Source organism: Glycine soja, chromosome 3, assembly GCF_004193775.1.
Source record: "Glycine soja cultivar W05 chromosome 3, ASM419377v2, whole genome shotgun sequence".
Classification (NCBI taxonomy): domain Eukaryota; kingdom Viridiplantae; phylum Streptophyta; class Magnoliopsida; order Fabales; family Fabaceae; genus Glycine; species Glycine soja.
In genome coordinates this window covers 4,474,031-4,500,569 of record NC_041004.1, presented here as the reverse complement: position 1 = coordinate 4,500,569, position 26,539 = coordinate 4,474,031, and the positions used below count along the sequence as shown (strand labels likewise).

At 32.7% G+C, this 26,539-nt stretch overlaps 4 protein-coding genes and 1 long non-coding RNA gene across 5 annotated transcripts; 3 read left to right on the top strand and 2 right to left on the bottom strand.

Annotated features, from left to right (window-relative positions):
* Positions 1-4,548: 4,548 nt before the first annotated feature.
* Positions 4,549-5,180, bottom strand: LOC114404834 (synaptonemal complex protein 1-like). The gene is made up of 3 exons (XM_028367589.1): positions 5,082-5,180; positions 4,893-5,003; positions 4,549-4,812 (listed from the first exon to the last, which is right to left on the bottom strand). The coding sequence occupies exons 1-3, from the start codon at positions 5,178-5,180 to the stop codon at positions 4,549-4,551; spliced, it is 474 nt and encodes a 157-aa protein (XP_028223390.1).
* A 3,084-nt stretch (positions 5,181-8,264) lies between these two features.
* Positions 8,265-9,532, bottom strand: LOC114404833 (uncharacterized CRM domain-containing protein At3g25440, chloroplastic-like). Its single transcript, XM_028367588.1, has 2 exons — positions 9,151-9,532; positions 8,265-8,630 (listed from the first exon to the last, which is right to left on the bottom strand). The coding sequence occupies exons 1-2, from the start codon at positions 9,256-9,258 to the stop codon at positions 8,265-8,267; spliced, it is 474 nt and encodes a 157-aa protein (XP_028223389.1). The 5' UTR covers positions 9,259-9,532.
* An 871-nt stretch (positions 9,533-10,403) lies between these two features.
* Positions 10,404-10,947, top strand: LOC114405385. The gene is made up of 3 exons (XR_003665189.1): positions 10,404-10,451; positions 10,563-10,687; positions 10,914-10,947. It is a non-coding gene; the product is annotated as an uncharacterized LOC114405385 (long non-coding RNA).
* Positions 10,948-15,409: 4,462 nt separating this feature from the next.
* LOC114405966 (sulfate transporter 4.1, chloroplastic-like) lies at positions 15,410-16,719 on the top strand. The gene is made up of 4 exons (XM_028368497.1): positions 15,410-15,442; positions 15,519-15,607; positions 16,030-16,106; positions 16,211-16,719. Exons 2-4 carry the CDS (start codon positions 15,601-15,603, stop codon positions 16,535-16,537), a joined length of 411 nt encoding a protein of 136 aa, XP_028224298.1. The 5' UTR covers positions 15,410-15,442; positions 15,519-15,600; the 3' UTR covers positions 16,538-16,719.
* Positions 16,720-16,835: 116 nt separating this feature from the next.
* On the top strand, positions 16,836-18,105 carry LOC114404832 (transaldolase-like). Its single transcript, XM_028367587.1, has 4 exons — positions 16,836-17,133; positions 17,223-17,411; positions 17,521-17,703; positions 17,854-18,105. Exons 1-4 carry the CDS (start codon positions 17,032-17,034, stop codon positions 18,103-18,105), a joined length of 726 nt encoding a protein of 241 aa, XP_028223388.1. The 5' UTR covers positions 16,836-17,031.
* The last annotated feature ends 8,434 nt before the right edge of the window (positions 18,106-26,539 follow it).

Here is a 26,539-nt window from a genome sequence, read left to right as displayed (position 1 = left end):
TACAAAAATTACTTTACAATCACATTTTTTATTTATTGAAAAATTTTATAATCACATAAATTCTATGTAAAGGCAGAGCAAATTCAACTCTCTTTTCTCAAAACATAAACCAATTATATAGCAAACATATACGAAAATGGAAAATAATATAGCAGAGAAAGAAGAAAAAAGAACTGATCGAGTACAGAGTACAAAGCTTGATGAATACATTAATAATATTCAAGAAAGCAATTAGATAGAGTCTAGAAGCAGAGGTATTACTGGCTTCATGGAAGGGGTTATAAGGTCGGTCTAATGAATAAGAGAAAAAAAAAGGAAAAAAAAAGAGCCATGAGTTCGAATTTTCACTAAAAAAAATTAACAACTAATAATTATTATTTGCTTTTTCCTCTTATAGCCAATGTCTCTTCCACGATATTTCAGGGAGCTGAACATATTCGTTGAAGCGGGGAACACGCAGCTTCACTTTCATCCTTTGTCATTTGAGAACACTTATTAGTTTATTATTATTATTAGTTCATTACAAACACAGTGGAATCAACACATTGGGCTGTTTCATCTCTGATATAATTAAGTTTACCATATGTATACTAAAAAACATGTAAGTGGTCAAGGGTCGATGGATTCCTATTTCTTGTACATTTTGTCTTTGGTAACTTTGGATTGGTATAGTACTTTCTTGCACCATCTCTTATATTCTTGGAGATTAACAGAGCGTGCAACCTAAGCATGAGACACTGAACTGAAACATGGCACTGGTTTCATGACTCTGGCTAGGTGGGAGAGCCAATTAAGTTTCTCACAGGGAAAAACAAATATAAATTCTTTTTTATAGACTTAAATATATTTTTCTATTTTTATTTTTATAAATTATAAGTTTTTTCAATTTTGATTTTGTATTTTTTTTTTAATTCTAATAAGTTCGTGTTTTTAAATTTTAATTCATCTAAGAATTTAATTTTTTTTATTTCTAATTTTCATAAGTTTTCACTTATAGGATTAAAATTAAAAAAACACAAATTTATAGAAACTAAAAATAAGTAAAATATCTTCTAATTAAAGGATCAAAATTAAAAAAAAAAATCCCAGTAAAATCTCCCTCTACCGCATTTCATCTTAGACTTGGGAACGTTAACAACACTCTATGATGCTCTTTCTCAATTTAAAATAATAATAATAAAAAAGATGAAACATACCTTAAAATAAAATAAAATGTCATGTGAAAAAAACGTATAATATTACATGTAATACATACATTATTATATAATGAATATGTCGCACAAAATTAAGATTTAAAAAACAATAAAAATATGATCAAAATAATATTTTGGATAGATTTTAAAGATAATAAAAATAAAACTAAAAAACATAAACATATAAGATAAACGTTAATTTTCTAATATATTATTCTAGAAAGACATCTCTGGAAAAGAAAAAAAAAAGGTTTCTAATGGATATATCTTTTTGTATAATGAGCAATTAAAATATTTAGAAACACATTTTTAGAATAAGTATATACTATGAGAAAGATATTTCTAGAAAAGAAAAAGAATTTCAAGGAGTATATATCTTTAAGGAAAAAAGGTATAAGGGGCCATTAAAATATAAAAAAGGAGGAATGGGTGTACTTAACAAAAATTGTGGTGTAAATAGGAAATGCCTATTTCAAAACAAATTATTTCCCTTAGTAATTACACTTAATAAACTTGATAAATTCAATGGTTAATTAAGTTTTTAGTTCTCAAATTATGGAAGTTTTGAATTTTTTATCTCTAAACTATTTTTTTAAAAAAATATTTGGTCCTTAAATAATCTTTCATTAGTTTAAAATAGTCTCTACCGTTAATAATCTATGTTAAGTGTTGAAGTATTTGTCACGAATATCACTATAGATTGGGGATGAATTACGGTTCCGCATCATAGATCTCCTCATGGGTTATTATTGTATGTTCATGAGTGTTTTGAGTGTTATAGTTCAACAATGATTCTTCTTTTTTTTCTTTTACATTTTAATAATATAATATTTTAATTATTTACCTAAATATAATAAAAAATATTTAATCTATCTTGTTTCATGGCACTTCATCACTTAATAACGATAAATTCTTTAGAGACTATTTGTTTTTTAAAAAATAATTTAGGAACCAAATTTTCAAAACCTTATAATTTAAGGACGAAAAACTTAATTCATCCATATAACTATGTAAGCAAACAAAGTAAACACTACTAGAAAATGACTTTTTACGACGGTTATTAAGTGCTTTTAACGACGGTTGTAGACCGTCGTTGTATATAACGTCGTTGAAACGTTACTGCTTTTTATGACGGTTATTATAATAACCGTCTTTAAAAGTTAGAACCATTCAAAGGCGGTTATTATGTAATAACCGTCTTTGAATGCAGTGTCTGGTTCGACATTCAAAGACGGTTATTATGTAATAACCGCCTTTGATAGTTACATCTCCTCGAGATTCAAAGACGGTTATTACATAATAATCGCCTTTGAATGTTACATCTCCTCGAGATTCAAAGACGGTTATTATGTAATAACCGCCTTTGATAGTTACATCTCCTCTAGATTCAAAGACGGTTATTACATAATAACCGCCTTTGAATGTTACATCTGGTTGACATTCAAAGACAGTTATTATGTAATAACTGCCTTTGAATGCAGTGTCTGATTTGACATTTGAATTCAAGGTATTTATTCCCTGACAGAGGCTATGACTGAGAGTCTGAGACAACAAATTATAGAATTCCAGGGAACAGTTACTAGTAAGTAATAGCATGGAGTCTATCTTAATTTTAGCATTTGTAAAAACACACCATCACCAGACAAAATTAGGAAGCTCTGAAATGGCTTCAGTACTTTACTCATGGCTTTTAGTAGGAGGAATCATCACATTTCAAAGGAAATAAAATTAGGATTGCAGTAACTCAGTATCTGATTGTAAATACCTCTAATCAAATGCATAGGGATCCTCTACATATGGATTAAGAGACCCTTTTGAAAACAAATCACCAATGTTTGAAGGATGAGGATGGCCTCCTCCTTTGATGCTCTACATCAGTGATGTGCAAAAAAGAAAAATCATATAGAGTATTACTACAGCACAGCATATGCAAAAACACTTATATGTCACCATTAACAAAAGTATGGACAAAGATTAATATAGCATCAGCTTATCCTATGTTCCTTTAGAAACAAAAGGGGAAAGAGAAACTTTCAGCATAAACCCTTCGTCCTTTTGCTTTTAATTATACCATATCAGTAGAGCATTAGATGATATAACTTAATAAATATTGTGGCAAAACAAGTGGACCTAGAGAAGCATAGATTCTTATAGAACTAATTAAAAATCTTTCAATTTACTGAGAAAAGATAAATAGCTTCAACATTAGATAATCAACATGGAAAAGGATGAAAACTAAAAAATCATAACCAATTAAATATAAAAAACCTTAAACTAATAACATCATATTATTTACTAGCACTATCATTTCTGGTATCATCAGAATGGTGTAACAATGAAGATTAAGTGTGTGTATGGATTTGTGTTCGAAAAAATTGATTTTGGATCAACCTACTTTTGTAAAATTGATAATGGTTAGAATTGAGTTCAATGTAACTTGATTTTTAATTTGGATAACGAAAACATATATCAGGAAAATGATTTTTACAAAGAAATTGTTTGGATACTTTGAATCAAAATTGTTTTTGAATAATATGTAATTACCAAAATGAATTTTAATGTACATGAATACTTCTTTTCTATTATAATTAACTATTTTCATATATAAATTAATAAATTAGAAATGGAGTAATCCTATCATATGAAAATCATTATGCTAATTTTCAAATTCAATTGAAATTCATTACAAAGGTTGATTAAATTTGCACTCACTGAACGTTGTCTAATGTATTCTAACACTTAGATACCAGATCATCATCAAATTCATATGCTCATCACATTTGCCACGAATAAAAATTGGTTAGATATCTTAATCACTCATAACCCATATTTTCAGCAGAACTTTTAAGCATACATGATATCAGAATAAAAAAACAAATTGCAATTGGAATATCCTTACACTCATGAAACCACTAAATAGTAAGTGTAGTTACTTTCTATAGTGTTCATCTTTAAGATAGTAAGGAGCTTGAAAAGAAGCATGATTAAAGTAACAGCTAACAAATCACAACCAAACCAATGTCTATCAGTTAAAGACACACACACTATTTCTGCTGCTATGACATGAAGCCTTTAGAGCACTGTCTTCACCCTTCCCTTTGTGATGTGCAAAAATCATCAATAAAAATCTTTTCAACTTAAATTTTGAAACAGCTATGATATGAGAAGTGGTACCAATCAAATCTATCTAATATCATGCTAGTAAATAGTTATGCCTTCAGTAACAAGATTATGCATGTTTCATAAGTGACAATTTTAGCATGAAGACAATGCATATGTGAACCAGTGGGTCTTTATTTGCATCACCCTTCTATGTATTTAAGTTCACAATTCTTAGGCTTGTGTCGAAAGAATATTAAAGAAGCACATTTAGGTTTACAAGAAATGTCTTCTCATTTCCCCAACTGTGCCTACCAAATGATAAATGTAATATGTCAAACCAAACTACCAAAGGTATCCCAACATGAAAATTAGCAAATATGGCATCCATTTGAAGACAGACACAGACAAATAGATTGAAACACAAGTCAACCTGTTTTGAATTCACTTCTTGGTCCTCTTTGGGCTTGTCACTCATCACTTTCCACTGCAACTGCAACAAAGCCCTTTGCCTGTCTTCCTGCAATATATTCCAAAGAATAAATATAATAATAAAAATTATGACAAGAAATTAATTTATCATATCAGGGTATTCCATACTTTGGATTTTTGAAGATGCAACTCCTCTTCCAGCTTTCGACACTCATCTTCAAGTTCACACCTCAATGCTTTGATCTGAGCTTCATGATCATTCCTCATAAACATTGTTTTCTACATACAATTAAGATATCAACAGGTGAATAAATTTCTATACAAATTTTGGCTTTGACAAACATACGTGTGTGGCACCTCTCTCAATTCATTTTCAGCTTGCAGTTGGGTACGCTTTAGCTGTTCGTTGTGTTCAGCTATGAGCCTTGCTTGCCTCTTGTGATGCTCCTGCTTCATTTGAGTAACCTATAAATTGAGCAGGAAAAATCAAGTGACCTAGTGCCTGGAAGTTTTTAAACTTAATGTTAATCAAATTTCATAAAAAAGGAAAGTGATGATGCAATAACTTCCCCACAACTCAGTACATACCCATTTAAAGAAAGGTATAGAAGACTATAATAGTCAAAGACAAACTATAATGAACTTAGACCAATTTAAATTTTCACATGTAAATTTTGATACATTTAAATAACAGATTTGATGTTACTAATTATTACTATCATGAACAAATTATCCAAAAAGCTTAAGTTCATAGGTGAAGATACATGAATGATTTTATTTTACATCTTTAACATGCCTCTCATGCAAGAGCCTTTTGGACATTAAGTGTGGATAATGTACAAGTCCACATATGATCTACCTTGGCTGAAATTTAACGTTTTATTAGAAGAATAAGAGTAGAAAGGATTGAACTCTAGACCACATAGTCATAGAGAATTTCGTACCATGTCATTAACAAACTATCCAAAAAGCTCAAGCTGCTAGGTAACGATACATGAATGACTTTATATTGCATCTCTAACAAATACTAATCAGAAAGTAACTTTATTTAAAAAATGGTTTTTTCAATTAATTAGAACATTAAGTAATTAAAAATATAACCAAAGACAAATCAGAACACTTATGATCCCATGTAATAGAATGCAATGATAGAATATTTCTAAGCAGCCAATAATTTCAAATTCAAGACTTTTTCTATGCTTACGAGCAACGTGTGTTCATCTTCGATGCGCATCAACTGCTGCCTTTGTTCTTCTTTGCATTCTTCAATTTTTTGGCCACACTTTGCCTCAATTTCTGCAATGGCTTTGTCAGCCTATAAAGGTTCAAATTGATTAGAAACATGTTGATGGAAATTACATTCTACAAATACCAGGAAATCATATCGAACCTTTTCTTTTTCCTTGTTCACAATTTCCATATTCTCCAACTCATACTTCCTCTTAATATGATTAATAGCCTGTTTAGAATCAATTGCCAACGGCCCATTCTCTATCAAATAAAAAATACCAATAAAGAAATTTCTTACTGATATACAATTTTTTTTATAGAAATGATCAATTTCCTTACCTGTAAATTCTGGTCTTGTATATCGATCAACAGACTTAGTTGATATCATATGAGCAAATGAATTTACAATCATATCCAGCAAGCACAAGACCTCAGCAAGCAGTGTCAACACAGAGACATTCTCACGAATGTCATCCATAAGTTCTGTAATTTTTTTCTATTACAATAGATATAAATGCAATAGCTGAAAATAACCTCCCCTATCCTGTAACAAAAATAACTCCTCAAGCCATGACTTGATTGGTCCTCGTGTCTTGGTTGGAATTAAATGCAATTACAAGTATACAACCTATAACTTTTTTTTAATCAATTAGAATATTACTAAGCAAATATTTTTGCCACTGGGAAGTGACCATAGAGTATAAAGCTTTTCTATCAAAATATTCTTGATTCAAAAGTAATGTGTACGTACAATGAATCTTGATTCAAAAATATTCTTCACAAACTGCAAAACTACAAACAAAATTTATACATAGAACACATTAGCACATCACGTACATTGTCTTTTGTTTTTTCTTTTATCTAGGAAGGGAGGGACAGAGGAGGCAAGTGATTAGAAGGATACAACCAACAACACTACCTGTGCAGAGCTGCTTGCCTTATCTTTAATGCTCCGGAGCTGTTCCAGTGCGTGGATATTATTTGAATGAGAAGATATGAAATTCATATACATTTAATTCCTTGATGTTGCATGGAAGTGGTCACAGAACTGCTCAAACAACAGATAAAGCTCGTCTGGTGAATTCTGATAAGATGTAAAAATGAGTCAGAAAACACCAAGACACTACTAACACAGAAAACCCAAGAAAAAAAACATGATGAAAAACATTTACCTTGATAAAATGATACAATTTCAGTTGTATCCATGTTATATACAGCAACAAAAGCTGGGTGGTTATCAGCATTTCGGAAAATTTTCAGAATAAGATAGAAATTGTAAGTCCATAAGCTTTATGCTAAAAGAATATAACCCAATTCTTTCTCAATATAATATATTCCCCATGAAAAACTATGAATCAGCATTTTGCAGTTTTTAAACTTATCCAGTCTATCAAAGCACCAATCTTTCCATTTCTCAGAAGACAAACACAGGACTTACAAGTTTATCTAAATAAAAAAAGGATTAATCTCTCAATAGAAAACAAAAAACTATAGCTTCAATTCACTAGTGTACATGAGGCATGTGAGAGAGCAGCTCCCCAACATTACTATTAGCAGCAATATGTCGAGACATAAATCCAAAGTAGTCTTCAAACTTCTATAGCTAACTATCTTAGTCAAATGCAGTGAATGATAAATGAAATGAGCATAATGAAATACTACAGATCTATATTAAAAAGGCTATAAAAGATGGAAATCATTCCTATCAACCTAGTTTAAGCTTATCAAGATTCAAGAAAAGACGATTGCCATAATAACTTGCATATTTTTTTATTTGAATGGTTTTGATCCTTGGATTATGTCAATCCTCTAATATATTGCAAGTTTGCAACATACATCACACTGTCATGCACTCATGTTCAACTCAGCCCTCAAGTAGATTATTTCTACAATTCTAATTGCTCAATAGGAGAGAAACAAGGGATACTTAACTTCAAAATGGCTTCTACATAACAGATTATGATAATTTATTTCATTTTCAGGATGATTGTGTTTCTTTATTATTAGGGATCCTAATATCTTGTCTTGTTAGGAACCATGTCCCGTTCTCAGAGATTTTATCTTTTATCTTAAGAAAGCTATTTTGTTCTCATATTAGGACTATAGTGTTAGTATAAATAGGACTGTTGGGTTAGTGTCTTGTATCACATCATAATACAAATATCATATTATTCTGAGTCTCTCCCCTATAATTTCACCAAAAATACCATAATATATTTATCACTAAATACATTTGGTCAATGAACATTGAATAACAAATGCAAAGGAAATTACCTTCGCTTTTGATAATGTATTTGGAGGTGACATTACTTATGGTTTTACATAGTTCTTTCCACGGTAAAAAATGATAGTATTATTGGGCTTGATGTCAATCACAATGCCTTTGCTCAGTCGAGCAAGCTCTTCAGCATATTCATGAACTTGCCCTGGTTTGCAAGGCTTGCAGATAACCTTTACCATTTCATGATTTTTCCAGTGAAGATGCATATTAAGAACTACCCCACCAAACACTCCTCGTCTCCCAACTAGAACATAATGTTTTTTTCTCTCACCAGTGCGCTTCAGGTAATGCCTCTCCTCCTCAGTTAAAATTTCAGGATCATATGTTTCTGGAGGGGGTTTTGGTACATCAAATTTCTGTAGCTTCTCAATCAACCAAGTTTCCTTTCGCTTGGCCTGTAGAATTATAAGTTAAAATAAAAGACTGCAAGTTAGAAGAGGAAAAAATAAGGAGGAAAGGAACAATGCCTCTTTCCAGCCTATCTAAGGCACTAAATCATGTCTGTACTTATGAGGTGAATGGCCAAGTTAAGAATATCTATTATCCAAGCTGATGTATATTATGATTTTATACTAACCAGCCAGGTAACTGGAAAAAAATATATTCGAAGTAGTAATGTCTCAAAGAAAAATAGAAAATAGAATTTCATGGAGGTATTTCAAATACAAATCCATATGTAGCAATATTCTTGTTATTTCAATTCCCATACATCAAAGAAAGGGGGAGGCACATTAATTTAGTGAATACCAGGACAATGCTCATACCATTGTTACTTGCTAGAAAACTGGAGGATGTCATAAAACATAGATCATAAAATCATAAAAGTAAATTATCAACAACATTGAAGAAGCAAGGTACAACAGCTACAGGAAACAAAACTTTAAACTAAAAATTACAGTCGCAATGAAATCCAACCTTTTCAAGCTTATATCTAATTCTAACTTCTGGATTTGGGGAATTCATCTTTTTCTTGGCCTTCAAACGATAGAACTTCAGCTCATTCAGTTTAGCCTTTCTAGACATTTTAAATTTTTTGTTCAGCTGGCTCTTCTTTGCATTATTAATATCATCAGACTTGCCTAGAGAGAACCGTATGACATCATTGTGAGTCTTCAGCTCAACTGATTCATTACTTATCTATCTGGCAGGGAGCCAGCTTCCCAGAATATCATGGCTTCCAAAGATATTTGATCTCTGCATTAAAAGAAAACCTGATCGAGAAGCTAAGGAGGAAACTCCTGAAAGATGGCTTGGTGTTCTGTAAGTTCTTTGATATATGCACTTGTTTGGAGTGAAAGACCAGAAATATGAAGTTGTGGTAGGGCATGATGCAATGGTCGGAACATGTTCAACTAGACAACATTACCGGAATAAGCTATCTCTGCATAGTGAGAACATAAATTTGTATTCAAAAGTAAAAAATCAGGAGCACTAAAACAAGTGCAGGAACTATGACAAGTACTGTTCCCAACAATCACAAAAATGGAAAAATAAGTTAATCAAAATTAATTGCATGGCAGAAGAAGACAGTTTTGCTACTATGGTTGACATCTAGGAAGCAGACTTCCCACTTTTCTTTGATGAGGATAATGGAGACGCAAACTTCTTTTACTGTTAGATAAGATGCATATTTATCTCCTAAATCGTAATACAATATAAAAAGACTACATCCCTATAAAAAGTTATCAACAGCTAAAAGCAATGTGTGAGGTTGTGAGCATTGGGTTATTTATATTCTATTAAGTATGCATTACGTTATGTCATATGATCTATATTATATATCTATCTTTAACTTTTGGATTGCGAAGTTGAGAAGATATGAAGCTGATTCTACAGTAGCCCTAAATATCTCAAACTCAAATAAATTGAAGCAAACATAAGAAGCAAAACTTGTTCTTTTCCCCTTTCCACTCACTTGGCAAATGGGAAGCAAGAAGGAAGACAATGCAACAAATTGACCCAGAAGAAGAAATACCCGTGAAAAATGTGACATAACCATTATTTGAGAGTCAGACTAAGATTTGAATTTATATTTCCTTTTCCTTTGCTCTACATATCATATGTTTTTCTCCATGCCATCTATTTCTGTGATTGTACATTACATTTGATTTAGATTTAAGCATGCACTCTTATTACTTTCAGGTCAAGAATTTATTGACAATTGACCCAGAAGAAGAAATACCCGTGAAAAATGTGACCATCCAAAGAATTCCAAGGTATTTTTTTTTTATGTTTTGCAATTTTTATGGATGATATAATATAACCACCGAATTAATGAGTATTATATTATCATACATTTATATCTAAATTATTACATATATTAACAGGGTTCCAGAAACGTTGCCACTTTATGATATTTTGAATGAGTTCCAGAAGGGCCATAGCCACATGGCTGTTGTTGTCAGACATTGTGAGAAGACAGGGCAACAGTCTTCCAACAATAATGCCGATGGTAAGCATATGCTGAAAGCGAAATACTAACTTGGAACATTTTCGGACAGATTCTTTAAACATAGTATCATGTTAAACTAGTATTTATGTTTGAATTTTTCTACAACATAACTATTGAATCATTTTTGCATGACTGATATTGTATTGAATGAATATCAATTAATGCCATTAAATTCACATCATACTAAATGCTCTCCGTGTCTCTAATACCTGTCAAATGGATTCAGTGAGAGATGTAAAGGTAGATATTGATGGTGGTGAGAGAACTGGAACGTAAAATTGTTCAACTTGAACTAGACAATAAGGAATTGGGAGATTTACTTAAAGAACTCAGGGAAGCTCTGAGGGAGGAGCAAACGGCTGCATTGGATAGAATTGAAGCAGAATATAGGGAGCAGTTGGCAGGGCTGAGAAGAGATGCTGAAAGCAAGGAGCAAAAGTTGGCTGAACAATGGGCTGCAAAACACTTGCGACTTACTAAGTTTCTAGAACAGGTAGGGTGCAGATCAAGGCTCACTGAACCAAATGGAAGATAGAGTGACATCAATCATTCACAAATTGGGAAAATCTACTTTGCTTTTACTTATTATTATGTTTTGAATTTTATATGATATGAACTTTATAGTCATAGTAGTTTTGTTCCTGATGTCACCATCAGACACACTTTTGTTTAAGGGCTCATATCTCTCAGAAAATCTCCCATGACAGCACTAGACTCAACAGTAAGAAATGGAGGCTCTATTTTCTCTTAAAGCCAAGTCAATATTGACAATGATCAAACACAAATCCATAAATTTGTTCTAGTTCTGAAAATTGATCTCATTCAAAGTTATATAAAAAAAGTATGCATAATAGTTAGTGGAAAAACAATAAAATTGTTTTAATATGCACAGTGAGATATGTCCATCACATAAATTTACAAACATCCTACGATAAAAAAAATCCTAAATTATTTTTTCTATTTTTGGCCAATAATTATTTTTTCTATATTTGGCCAAAAATTAAAATCAAGTAATATTGATGAATTAAAATACCATAAAACTTATTTTCATAATTAATATTAATAATATAACATTTAATCTAATAATTAAATTATATCAGTCGATATAATTGTAACAAATTACTCAGAATCATACTCACTTACACAGTTATTCGGATCTACCAACCAAGTGCCCAATTAACCAAACCTAGAAACCACCCACAAGTTTGAAGCTTTTATTTCTTAAAATTAAATGACAGCTCACTTGAATTGGTACAGATATTTTTGAAGAATAGGATTTATGAGCCTCTTGTAAACGCTTTCTATGACCAGTCTGAATTTCTTTCAAAGGAATGAATCTCATGAACCTATCACTATACATTCCATATGTTGTTCTTGTAGGCTGTGGTGAACGAAGATTATACTGGGGATGTAATTGCTTTACAACATCAAATTCGACTTTTGAAGGTGGTATAAGTTATTTCTTGTAGTATAAGTTTTATGTGAGTTGCTAATTTAACTAAAATGATAAATTTTTGGGCCAGGGACAAGTTTTGAGGCTCTAGAGGTGCTAATTTAACATCATATATTGTTACTTATAAGTCTACACTGACCAACAAAGAACAAGAAATAAGGGAGCTTATAGATAGGAAGCTTATAATATTTTTTTCCTGAACCTCATATTTTTGAATTTTTTATTTATTTTCTAATAATATCCTCTTCGCATTTGCATATTTGAATTTTTTATTTATTTTCTAATAAAATTTTATTTTGCGTTGAGTCCCTAATAAAACAACACTTTTATTCTTGATCTTTGATACTTTAATTAGCGAATTTTGTTTTAGTTCTGACTAATAACTAATAAAAAATAATTATTAGAGAACAAATACAAAATTTATTAAGTAATGAGGAACTACAAATAAGTGTTAAGAACAAAAAAAATTATTCTTATTAAGAACTTAACACAAAACAAATATTTATTACAAAACAAACATAAAAATCGAATATTTATTAAGGATGTATACTATATTTAAGGTTTTTTTTTTAGTAAAACCCTATTACCCGTCATCTTCTCAATAATACAAATGTCATTTACTATTCTGTTATAACACTATTGAGGACAATACTGTGGGCTGACATTCAAAGAAGGATTTACTGAATTTGCCATGTAAATACTTCATACATCCAAAAATTTCCCATAACTGTGTGCAAGTTGGTGCTATTTTGTTTCATAAGACCACAACTAATGATTGATATTTTAAGGTTTAGTTGTACTTTTGGTTCTTTTGCAATTTTCAAGTTTAATAGTTTTTCTATTTTTAAAATTAAGAAAATTCAAAAATATTCAAAATGCAAAAAAATATTCAAAAATGTTATAAGATACAACTATAATCAAAGCTAGACTTGAATTCAGAAAATAGTAGAGCACTGAGTGGGGAGCTTTCTCAAATGGTCTCCCTTTAACCAAGATGGTAATTTTCTTTCTTGGCCAAAGAAAGATGGTAATTTCCCAAGAGAACTATTATATAAATAAGCACCATTTTGTTATTTGATATTGCAAATATAAAACTCACTCTTTCAACAGTAATTTTTAAAATAATTATTCAAAATATATTTTATTTAAACGCATACTCCTTGTGGACCAGATTTTTAAGATGATGCAAAGTTATGATCATATTATTGTCAAACAAGAGCAATGTGTTTTATTGTATCTGCTAAAAAAATGCATATAATACCCACCCTATAATTAATTTTCATTTTGTGTTTTGTTTCCATTGGGTTGTTTCACTTTAGGTTGAATCCAATTTAAGTGAAAGAAAAACAGTTTTAGAGGTTTGTGAGACAATTGTGAAGCGAGGTGGGAGCTTAGCTGGTGCAGGAATAGTGGGGATTGTACAAAAAATGGAAGAGGATCAGATACGTCCAACATTATTTTTTTTCCTCATAAACATAGTATTGAAATTTTTATTTTATATAAAATACTCAAGTCTCTTGTTGCTAGATCTTTAAATAATTTTAGTGGATTGGTACAGTAATCAGTGTAATTTATATAACTATTTTTTATAGTAACGTAATTTATATAAAAAATTACAATTTTTATACAAAAGAAAGAAATAAGAACAGAAGAGAAAAATGTGTAATAAAATAAATGTTGTGATAGAGAAAAATAAAAATATGTGAAAAAAATTGTAAAAATGTAGTATTAGTAACATTACTTATAATGCAACTAAGGTTCACTCATAATGCAACTAACTAGTAACATGAAACAATACCGATATTTGAACAACGACATGTTACAATCATACCACTTTTTAAAAATAGAGACATACCTCGAAAGATGCTCAGTGGGAACGACAACGAGTGCGGGGATGCAGTTACAGGGAAAACACTAACACAAATGTCATGATGACGACATATAATCTGTACCATGAATGGGGGAAACTATCAGCTGGATCAATCATACTCAAATAACAATTCATCATGTTTAAGGTTTATAAAATAGTACAACCAGTAAAGAGGTTTATTTTAACTGAAATAAGGATAATTTAAATATTTTGTCAAATGGAAACAAATTAAGTTTTGGCTAGTGTTGTGTGGTAAAAATTAACTTTTTTTTATCAGCAAAAATAAGTATTTATATTAATAAAGTACCAGAGGTACTCAAAAGTACAGATAGAGGGGTCAGATTTTTGGTTCCATGGCAGACTTAATGTAGTGTAACATAGAACCAATTTCTGGGTACATAACATATAATAAACTCTAGTAACAGTCTAACATTACACCCTGAGCTACCTACTAAAACCACTTGTGATGTTACTAGACCAGTGGTTGTAATGGGTAACAAAATCCTTCTCTAAGTTTCGAAGCCACGTCCATAACAAAAAAACTGCATCGTCCAGCAGTTTGGTAGCGTCAAATGTATCAATAGCAAAGATGATTTTGTTCCTATGCCGCCAACTTGATTTCTTGCCCAACTTGCTTTTTTCTTAGTGTGGGTGCCAAGTTCCCATTTATTATTAGAATGGAATTTGTGGTTCTTTCATTTCAAAGTTCAAGTGGGATGTTATATTCTTAATTATTTTCAAAGTTTAAGCTACCCTTATATGCAACAAATTCTTAATTACTTGATCATAAATGCTCTAATAAAGACAAATCATACTGGATGTTGAAGTGTCAAAATATAACCTCCTAAATCAAGAGAATTCTTGTTATATGATTACCATTGATTATCTTTGGACTTTGGAGATTTTATTTTCATTGTTAAGCTGTTAGGCAGTGCAATCAAAATAACAACATTCTGATAAATACCTGTGTTTTCGTCCACTTAAAAACAAAAATAACTAAGATACTTGCTAGGAAAATGAAAGTGTGGTAGCATCATAATTTATCAAAACTATCTTCAAATCTAGCAAAGAAAATATTGATGAATAGGAGCTTATGCTTACCAATGAACTGGAGCAGTCTTTGTGCTGGTGTGTTGTCTACATACCATACCCAGTATTTTAATGAAGCTTCACAACCTACATTTAAAAGAAAAATATATTAGGTTCAAAATAATCGTGTCAAAACTACAAACCAGATCAGGACATGGCAAATACATTTATATATACATATAGTTGAACATTTTGACAACATTAAGTGATATGACAAACAATCATGAGTTTCAGCAGGTTCTTAGTTGAACCATGAGTTTTTTGACAATATTTTCCTTGTACTAAGGATTATTTTGATTAGGCAATATTTTTATTTTGCAAACACAAGTTACATCAAGGACAGGTAATGAGAAGTGAGTTGTAATTGACATTTTCCCAATCAAGAGCGTGCCTTAATTCATTTAGAGTTCTCTTATCAGGTTGCGTGAATATGAAGTTGATGTTGATCGTTCTAAAAGACGTGGACCTGAGGTTGAAAGAATTTATTTTGTGATTCTAGAGATGGCACGTAAGTCTTGCTTGCCCTGTGCACAAAGAGGCATATGCTGTATTGTTCATGTGTTTAACTATTTAAGCTAACATATTTCTTAACATGTTGAAATTTTATTTAAAGAGTAAACGAATGTGAATGTATAATTATTGATGTGTACTAGTGGCACTAATGGTCAATATGACTCAATTGATTCATGAGACTATCAAAATGCCTAATTTCTAATGGTGGTTAACTGTGTCATAACTGGATCGTGTGGATGCTGTGTGAGACATTTTCAGCAGGTGTTTATCATTTTCATTACTTTTAAGTTACCTCAGATGCTGAATTACATGAACCACATTGTACTGAAGTTTGTGAATGCTGTTTTCCACTACAATTGTTCATAACTAAACTATGAAAGGGATAATGATAATAATTCTGACTTCTGATGACTGCAGCTGTGACATACATAGATTCTAGTGCTGTTCAGGCTTTGAAAGACTTGTATCAGGAGTACAAATTACGGGACATTCAGGTAGAATAAGATTGTGAAGTTTCAACTACCGTTAGAATTCTTGAAATAATCGCTACAGGTTTACAATGTCCCCACCAACCAACTTGAGCTTATTCTTCTTGCAGATTGCAATATCCAATCCAAGTCCAGAAGTTCTGCTTACCTTGTCTAGATCGGGTCTGGTGGAGTTGATAGGCAAAGAATGGTACTTTGTGAGAGTACATGATGCTATTCAAGTTTGCTTGCAACATGTTCAAAGCTTGAAAGGAGCATCTAACAGTCCACAAGCACCATTCTCTTCAGTAGAGAACAAACCAAGTTTGTTTGCACGATTATCAAAAGAGAGAGTGGAGAAGCTTTCAATTACCGACTTGGAGTCTGGTAATGGCAGGCCTCCACTCCCCGAGGAGAGAGATTCCAAATTGGAGCCATTGTTGTCTAAAGATCATTGAAGTCTACTTTGTATCATAAGGTAAAAAGTGTATTTAGCCATTCTTTCAGAAAAAATAAAATGAATAGGTTAAAGTTAAACCGGGTGTAATCAAGCCAACGTTAAAAAATAGCTTGTGTAATATTTGATTGGCCGGTTGTTGTAAAATTAAATGAATTTTTAAGAATGGTTTTATTATGTAAATCTCCTGTCTGCTGTGTATCCCTAATACAAACATCTTGTTAAGTTTTAAGTTCATTTCAGAGCTAGTTACGGGATTGATTTGCAGTTCTTAGAATAAATTATTGAAAGGTTTCTGAATTGGTAGGGGCAGGGAAGGACATAGAAAGTGCTTATTGGGAATTGGTTGTGAAGGACATACAGGATACTTGCAAACTTCTGGAGCCAATTTACAATGAAACAGATGGGGAAGATGGACATGTATCTCTTGCAGTTTCCCCAAAGGTAGCAAATGACACCAAGGGGACAATTGAGGCAGCAAAATGGCTTCATAATATGGTTGGAAGTCCGTGTGTTTACATGAAAATTCCTGCCACTGATGAATCCATCTCTTCCATGAAGGAGGTCATTTCTCTGGGGATAAGTGTAAATGCCACTGTAAGTTTGTTATGTGCATTCTCATGTCACAAATTTTGATCCTTATTGGCTGTAACAGCAATAGGCTCATAGTTTGCGTATTTGAACAACTCATATTCTGCCTCCCTAAATATGAAGCAGTGATTGATGCTTACTTGGATGGCCTTGAGTCTTGTGGCATGACTGATCTCTCTAAGGTTTCAAGTGCAACAACATTCTACATCAGTAGAGTGGATGTTACACTTGACAAGAAACTTGAGCAAATTGGTACTACTGAGGCTCTTGATCTCAAAGGAAAGGTAATGTGAAGCATTTTGCCTTTAAAACCTTTCTCCTTTTAGTTTTCTTAACCAATGCCCTAAGGGCACTAGTTAACATTTGCCTAAAATATTATATCAATTCTTATAGGGTGCAGTTGCTCAAGCAGTCTTAGCATACCAACTTTACCAGAAAAAATTTTCTGGTCCAAGATGGGAACGCTTGGAGAATAGAGGTGCCAAGAAGCAGAGGTTGATGTGGGCTTCAACAAATGTGAAAAATCCACCTTACCCTGACACGTTTTATGTTAATTCTGTTATTGGACGAGATACAGTAAGTTATATCAGTTTCCTTATTTTTTTACCTTGACTGGATGGCCATGTGGGCTAATATGGATTAATGTTGGTGTGAAAAAGCTTAAAGTTCAGATCATTCATTAATAGGTTGCTGAAATAACCTTGCGTTTATTTGGTGCCTCTATAGATTTCAACCTTTTCAGTACAAGCTCTTCAAGCATTCATGGACCATGGTATTCTTTCAAGAACGCTTGATGCAAAAGTATCAGAGGCTCAAGACATTTACAATGCAATTGAGAAGTTGGGGATTGATTGGAGTTCTGTTGGATCAGAACTGGAACATGAGGTGCTGGATTCTTTCACAAAAAGCTTTGACAATGTGCTTGAATGCATGCAAAAGAAGGCTATGAACATATATTCATTTCAAAAGCACGTTTAAAAGACTATGAACATATATTTATTTTATTTTAACGGTAAATATTAATTAATAATTTATTAATTTTTATTAGGAGGAAATCAAACTTCAAACCTTTCTCAAACACGTTTAAAAGACTATGAACATATATTCATTTCAAAAGCACAAATGGTATCTGTTAATGCACTGAAATTTCTAATGTAGTTGCTGAATTTTCTTATGTGTATTTATTTTTTATGCTTTATGCAGTGTAAAAGTGTGTGTTCAGTAAGTGTGTTGACTAGTACTTGTTGGACTGTGTTTTAAGCTTTCTATTTATGATGGGTAGATGGGCTATTAAGCTTGTTAGATAGAAGTAACTACTGTTCTATTTTGTGAGAATATATGTATTAGACACAAAGCTTTTTTGCTGCTGTATGAATGAATTAGACTTGCACTTGTTCTCTTTTGAGTGCATTTTTCTGATTTCTGGGTTTGTGAATCTCTTGTGCCAACAATTGGTATCTAGAGTTGATTTGATCATGAGGGACTGTGAGAGAACCTTGAGTGTAGAGAGAAATTGGAAATCAAAAACAGAGTTTGAGAGAACCCAATCCTTTTTCAGAATACCCAACTTTTTAAATGGCTTCCAACAATGTTCCATTACTAGCACCTCCTGTATTCACAGGAAAGAACGACGAAATGTGGGTTGTGAAGATGAGAAGGCAGTTGAAAGCTTTTGATCTTTGGAAAGCAATGGAAACAACTGAACCACCAGCTTTGGAAGAGAATCCAACTGTTGCTCAGATCAGATTTCACAGTAAGCAAGTTGCCAAAAGAGCAAAGGCTCTTACCATCTTGCACTCAGTTGTGGATGATGATGTTTTTATGAGAATTTCCAACTTGGATACAGCAAGGGAGATTTGGGAGAAACTTCAAGAGGAGTTCTTTGGAAATGAGAGGACCAAGAAAATGTAGGTTCTCAACCTTATGAGGGAGTTTGAAGCCTTAAAGATGAATGAGGCTAAAAACATAAAAGATTTCATGACCAGACTGATGAAGGTTGTGAATCAAATCAAGTTGTTAGCGGAGAAATTTCTATACAGTAGGATAGTTGAGAAAGTCTTCGTTCTCTTAGCCGAAAGATTTGAACCTAATGTCTAATGAAAAAGCTAGTAAGTTTGAACAATGGAACCATTCTATGAAAGAGATGACCACCATTGAAGACAACAATACATGGCAGCTGGTTGACAAACTGGAAGACAAAAATTCTATTGGAGTTAAATGGGTCTATACGGTAAAGCTGAATCTTAATGGGTCCATTAACAAATACAAGACCAAACTAGTTGTTAAAGGTTATGCTCAGCAACCTGGAATTGATTATGTAGAGACGTTTTCTCCGGTTACAAAAATGAACACTATTCGCATTCTTGTAGCTTTGGCAGCTGAAATGAAGTGGAAGATTTGGCATTTAGATGTCAAATCTGCATTCTTGAATAGGAACTTGACTGAAGAAATTTATGTAGCTCAATCTGAAGGCTTTGTTGTGAAAGGAAGATAAGACAAGGTGTATAAGCTTCATAAAGCTTCGTATGGGCAGAAACAAGCTCCTAGAGCTTGGTACAACAACATTGATGCTTACTTTAGCAGTCAAGGTTTTAGGAGTGAAAATGATGCAACTCTTTATGTGAAAAGGTTGTTGGATGGTGGCTCTTTAATTGTCTCTGTGTATGTTGATGATTTTCTAATGACTAGCAATAATCAACAAGAAGTGCAACAACTGATAGTGGAGATGCAAAATCAGTTTCAGATATCCAACTTATGAGAAATGAATTATTTTCTAGGCTTGGAAGTGCATCAAAGTGAAGTTGGTATTTTTCTTAATCAAGAAAAGTATGCTTATGAAATTTTGAAGAAGTTTAGAATGAAAAGTTGCAAATTTGTCCCTACTCCTTCGGTGCAGAATCTGAAACTATCCAAAGATGATGGAGCTGAAAAGATGGGCGATTCTCTTTATAGAAATGTGATTGGAAGTTTGCTTTATCTCACTTCATCTAGACCAGATCTTACGTATGCAGCCAGCTTACTCTCAACATTTATGAAAAGTCTAAGTGTGTTACATTTTGTAGTAGCAAAGAGAGCACTTAAGTACTTGAAACTCAATTTAGAATCTGGTTTAAACCCGATGAAAATGGAAGTTTGTTTGGTTATGTTGACAATGATTAGGCTGGAAACCTTGATGACATGAAGAGCACTACTGAATATGTTTTTTCCTTAGGCTCACACATGTTCTCTTGGAACTCAAATAAGCAGGACATTGTAACTCAATCTACTGCTGAAGCTGAATATGTAGCAGCAGCTGTAGCAACAAACCAAGCCATTTGGTTGAAGAAAATTATGTTTGATTTGGGAGTGGAGAAGATGGATGCTACTGAGATTTATTGTGACAGTAAATAAGCAATTGTCATTGCTGAAAATCCTGTTTAGCATGGAAAGACAAAGCATATTCAAGTGATTTCCATGTTGTTCGTGAGGCTGTTAAGAATTGTGAGATCAAGCTTATTCAAGTGTATTTACTTTTTATACTTTATGCATTGTAGTAAGTGTATGTTCAGTAAGTGTGTTGACTAGTACTTGCTCGAGTGTGTTTTAAGCTTTGTGTTTATGATCAGTATACGAGCTATTAAGCTTGTTGGGTAGAAGTAACTACTGTTCTGTTTTGTGAGAATATATGTATTAGATACAAAGCATTTCAACTGCTCTAAGAATGAACATCAGACTTTCACTTCTTCTCTTTTGAGTGTATTTTTATTATTTCTAATTTTGTGAATCTCTTGTGCCAACAGTATCCTTCTACAAACTTAAGTTGAATCTTTAGCCAATGAATTTTCAAAAGCTAAGTCTTATTTGTAAGTTTCATGTATTCTGCAAATGGAATGGAATTGTATATGAAGTTTCAAATTGTATGTTTTAATTATATTAATAACCCCTTAAAAAAAAGATGATATTGGTTATGCTGAAACATTTTTAACTATTTGTTATGCTGACTTCGATGGAAGACTCCACATTCTAAATTGATCTCATTTTATAGAGGTGTGGTATCTATAATTAGCAGGAGAATTATCGATTTTACATGCCTATGAGAAATTAAGTAGTTACTTCGTCGGTACATTGGCAAAATTAAATTAAATCGAGAATAAGGTACATTGAATTTCCTGCAAAAGTTGGGTGATATGTTCTCAAATTAATTCCTTTGTCATGATTAACAAAATCAGATAAAAGACTTTGAATCGATCTATGCAAAGTCGTATCAAAGGAGAGTTTAATTACCTATCACAAATTCTTGGTCAATGGTCATAGACGCAAGAGTTTACAAGAGAACAAGGAGGAAAAGTTTGGTGAGTTTACAAGAGAACAAGGAGGACTTTTAAAAGTTTGGTGATTTAAAAGCAGAGTCAACCCTCAGAACTCCAACTTACTTACAGATAAAATCTTCAAAAGTTGTACTACTTTGTTAGTATGCCTCAACTAATTGAAGCATTATCAGATGACCGGATCTCAACATATAACTTGATGGCTTACTGAATCAGCATTCAACATAGTTCTCTTCTAACACTTCACCAGAAATGATTATGGATATGACAAGTCTCATACTTGCTCTGTTCATAGTTTACTGTTTTTGTCAGTGTTTAAGTTCTGCCAACAATACCATTACATCAGGCCAATACATCACAGACCCTCACACTCTCATCTCCCCTAACAGTGTCTTCAAGTTAGGATTCTTCAGCCCTCAAAACTCATCAAATTGCTACCCTTCAAGTAAGGATTTTAATTATAATTCTAATTAAGAAAGTATGAAGGTTATTTTGTTATTGCTCAATAACTACTTAAGTTGAAATTGTTGCCTAGAACTTGTTGTCTAGTTACCCTTTTGTCCAAATTTTCTCTACACTCAATATGATAGCTGTGTTGAATATCCTAAGGTAGTGGCAATGTCATACACAAAAAGAAAGAGACTCCTAGAATGACAGGGGCAAAAAGGGTTTTGCTACAGCACCTGACAGGGGCAAAAAATATCCTTAGTTCTTAATTTTATAAAAACTTTCACTTTAGTTTCTAATATGTTCCTCTTCCTAAAGGATATAAAAGCCAAATTGAGTGCCCTAAAATCAGAGAGAAGGTAGAAACCAACTTAAATGTTGTCAATTATCATTCTCTGTGAATTGATTTGAACCTCAACATAGAAATTAAACCACTGAGAGGTTAGCTGAACTGATAGGAACACCTTTTTGCTGAAGCTAAACTAAGTTGATGCATTAAGCTACTGTCAAGTCATGTTTGGACACATACATATCATATTTTTTGCTTTAAGTGATGATGGATTAGTTAATTTTCAGGTTGCTTAAGTGTGATGCTTCCAATAATTCCAAGTCAATTATGATTCAAAATAAAAGAGGTAGTATCATACTATGATTTCAGGGATTGGCCTGTAACAGGAGAATACACTAACAATCATGGCAGCTAATTTGGTTTGGCACCATTTGGGCTATATGTCTATATCTGCATATAGTACTCAATTATGTATTGATTTTACATTGGGGGAATTCTCATAATTGGAAACCATTATTAGCATCAACAAATCCTGAGATTACTTGGATTATTGATAGCTAACAGTTGACTGGCCACCAAGAGTGACCAAGATTAGGTTGACATATAAAAACAGACAGACCAGCAACTTTATTATCATCATAACAATTACCATGTCAAGCTAACATTCAGTTGTATATGAACAAACTTTAACATATGAACAAAATATAAAATTAATAAAACATCATATGAACATCAACCAGAGCTTCAATAAAAAAAAAAGTCACTGACCCGTTTGCAGCCCAATGGTAGTAGTGAGTAAAGCTAAGACAAGCCTAATAGTTTCTCTTCTTTTGCAAGTAAATAATCCAAGACAAGATTCAACAAGCCTAGGCCTAGAATGACAAGTAGAAATGATGTAAGTTTGAAAGCTAAATTAAATCATCAATAATTCAATATAGAGCTCACCCTCAACTTGAAAAGAAAGACATAAAATACATATCAAATTAAAAGAGATTAAATAAACATGGTGAAAATGAATTCTCCAAAGACCTTTACTAAAAGATAAAAACTTACTAATAAGCAACTTCAGAACTAACTAAAGAACTTTAGTTCTTCACAAGTTGCTTATTAAGCAGCCTATGTGAGAACTAAACTATTACTATAGCCATGTGACAGTAAATTTAGGCTGATTGAAATTCAAGCACAAAATATAAACTCGTGAAATTATATTAGCTGTGATGTAAGCATGCATGTGTGATGCGTAAAAAAACCATGTATGTATTTTTTTTTTGTTTATTCAATATTACTACTCTGTAGCCACTTAAAAATCAAAAGTAAATCAGTTTTAATTGTAAGCCAGGATTCCAGTAATAGGCAACTGCCTTTGTAAAATCGAACAACTATCTAACCTTAATAATAACAGAGAAACTGTAATTTGTTTCAATCATAACAGAGCAAAGATATTAACAATTTGCATCAACGAATAAAAGCCAAGATATGATCCTCCTCATCCATTGGAAGAGCATTTACTTTCTCCTTTGGTATTATGCAGTTTATGGCAACTATAGCATGCTATATAAGGATTCCAAAACCTAACAGTTCAATTCTAGTATCTATGTACAATATTTTTCTGTTTATAAATCAAACAGATCGTTTAATCTGCAGGGTTTTATAGCTTATTGGTTCATAGCAGCCATTATTGGTGTGGATGATCCACTAGTTATATTTTCTCCTAGTAAGTAAAAATATATCAGCCTTGCAACCAAAAGAACGCATACATCCAGGTGTTGAACAATTGTAGGTTTATAGTTTCAGCAAATATGGTCCAAAACATGAACACTATACCAGCTCAAAGCTTTCTTTTCTTTACAATTTCCAAATTGAATAAACACTATCCTCAAGGCTCAATTTACACTCAACTAGCACGTACAATGAGATCAACAATCAGAACGTAAAAAAAAATACATCAATTAGGAAAAAGAAAGCAGGTAAAATTTTAACTTAAACACCAAAATAAATTTTAAAAGAAAATTACAAAATTTAAATATACGAACTTCAAATTAATTCAGTGTACCCTAAAAATTCTTTTGGTTGCATGTTCAATAGAAAGCAAAAACAAAGGAATAACAATTCACAATAACAGCTATTCATTTATATAGTTCTTGTTCCTTTCAAAATTTGAAAACCAGCATAAAAAATAATAAATTATACGAATAGGAAGAATAGTTTTCCTCACTACACATTTACAGTATAATTAGCATCTAGAAATATGAAGTATTAGCCATGCCCCCAAATTTGAGGTACGTGGTCTTAATTGAAAATATATTTATTGCAACTTTGCAAAATTGAATTAGTTCAACTGGTCTACAGTCATGTACACCATGAAACAATCCTAAATCCTCACACTTCCCTATGCCATTTCAGCAAAGCATGTGCTTAAAATGTAAGCTAAAAGATTCAACTCCTGAACACCCTATTCTTCAAAATCTTTTCTGCTTCACTTACACTCAAACGCCTGAACCCATTCTCCTTCGACCATCTCTTCCCCCCTCCCATACATTACATGGTCATGGACAATGAAAAAACAAAGGCAACACATTGATGTTGAGGAGCAGACATTGAACACATGGGTACTTACCTTTGTCGGAAAACTTCTCTGCCGCTGCTTCGCAGAGATTGAAGACACAGAGGCACAGTACACTTCGAGGGCTGTAATATAAACACAAAGGCACCCAATGAGGGAGTCAAAGTCCAGGACAAAGACGAATTTAAGGGGCTTTTCAGGGAGTAGAGGACTACCTTCAACAACGATGAACAGTAGCTAGGGTTACGCGCGCAGGACTCCTGAGTGTATCGAAGAACAGTAGCTAGTTTCGGGTGCGGGACTCCTGAGTATATATATCACGAATAAATTATTCAAAAAATTAAATTTTAAAACATTATTCAAAGACGGTCATTATGGAAAGACCATCGTTGTTCCAGTTTGGTTGCTTATTAAAGGCGGTTATTACAATAACCGGCATTGTAAACATTGCTAATATTACAAAAATGCCACCGCGACTATTTCTACGACGTTTTTCTAATGACCGACGTAGTAGCAGTGTCGTAAAAAGCCATTATTGTAGTAGTGAAAGCTCTAACTTGAAAACAAAAGAAAAAATACAAAGTGTATGTAGAATTTGCATTTGATCATTTTCAAGACAAGGCATGCTTCTTTCATTATTCGACAGTCATTACAGTCATCTAATACTAATTGAGCATAGTCAGATATAAGTCTATGTTTAATCATAAACAAAGTGCCAAACAAAAGAAAAAATAATCAATCTAAGAAAACCTCAATGCACTTGTTAGAACCTTAGTGATCTGCTGAAGGTTTTCCAAGAGAGTGGATTCCTAGGATCCGGAACATGTTTCCTCTCTCCACCACTACTCTTCCTCCCAAGAATAGGTCTAAGAAATTTCTTCAGAACCTTACTCAACCCTGACACACGACAACGCCTTTGCTTCCCATGATTCAAGAGGGTTATTGTAGGGGTCACACTAACGTGCCTTGGTTGTGACACTTGCCTTGGGAACCCTGGCTCTGATAGGCTCCTTTGTAGCATGGCCTTGTTGAGGTGAGTCTCAAAGGTGAGTTTAAGAGCCACTGTAGAATCATAGTCACAAACTAAATCCCTAAGCCTAGATTCCAGACATGACCGAGAACATAAAAGATGGCAAGGAGTTCACAGCCTTGAGATTGGTACACAATCCAGTCCACATTATCCTGAGTATCTCAAAATCCATTGGCCAAGAAGGTTGCTTAAAATACCACCATAACCAAAAGATCCATTGATTAATTTCATTTTCTTTTCTTAAGAAAAGCTACACACATATTAAGTAGTATAAATGCAAAAGTTTATTGAAAAATGCTAACCAGTGTCTGTTTGAAGCCCACGTTCAGGTTCCACGTTATTTTATTTTATTTTATTTTATTATTTTGGAAAATTTTGTTATTTCTGAATCTGATCCATTTTGCATCCACATTCAACCCATATCTTTGCAATATAGTTGCAACCATCTTCAGTAACAAATCACGTACCCATCATTTATCTCACATACTGATAACTTCCTATCTCATGATAACAAGTTGAGCTCTCTGATGGACAGATTCTATAAATAGGATGGGGTGCTCTCAGTTTTGTATCACCAAACCCACTTCTCTATTCAGAAAAAATACACCATCTATTCAGAGTAAGTAAGGGTCTGGAAGAACAAAACTGCCTTTCAGGTTCGTGTGTACGCCGCTTCGCGTTCAATTTTACAATGGCTGGAGGTACGCTCGTAATATTTAATTTCTGCTATTTGATCTGAATATGCCATTTAAATTGATTTGCATGTTTAGATCAGT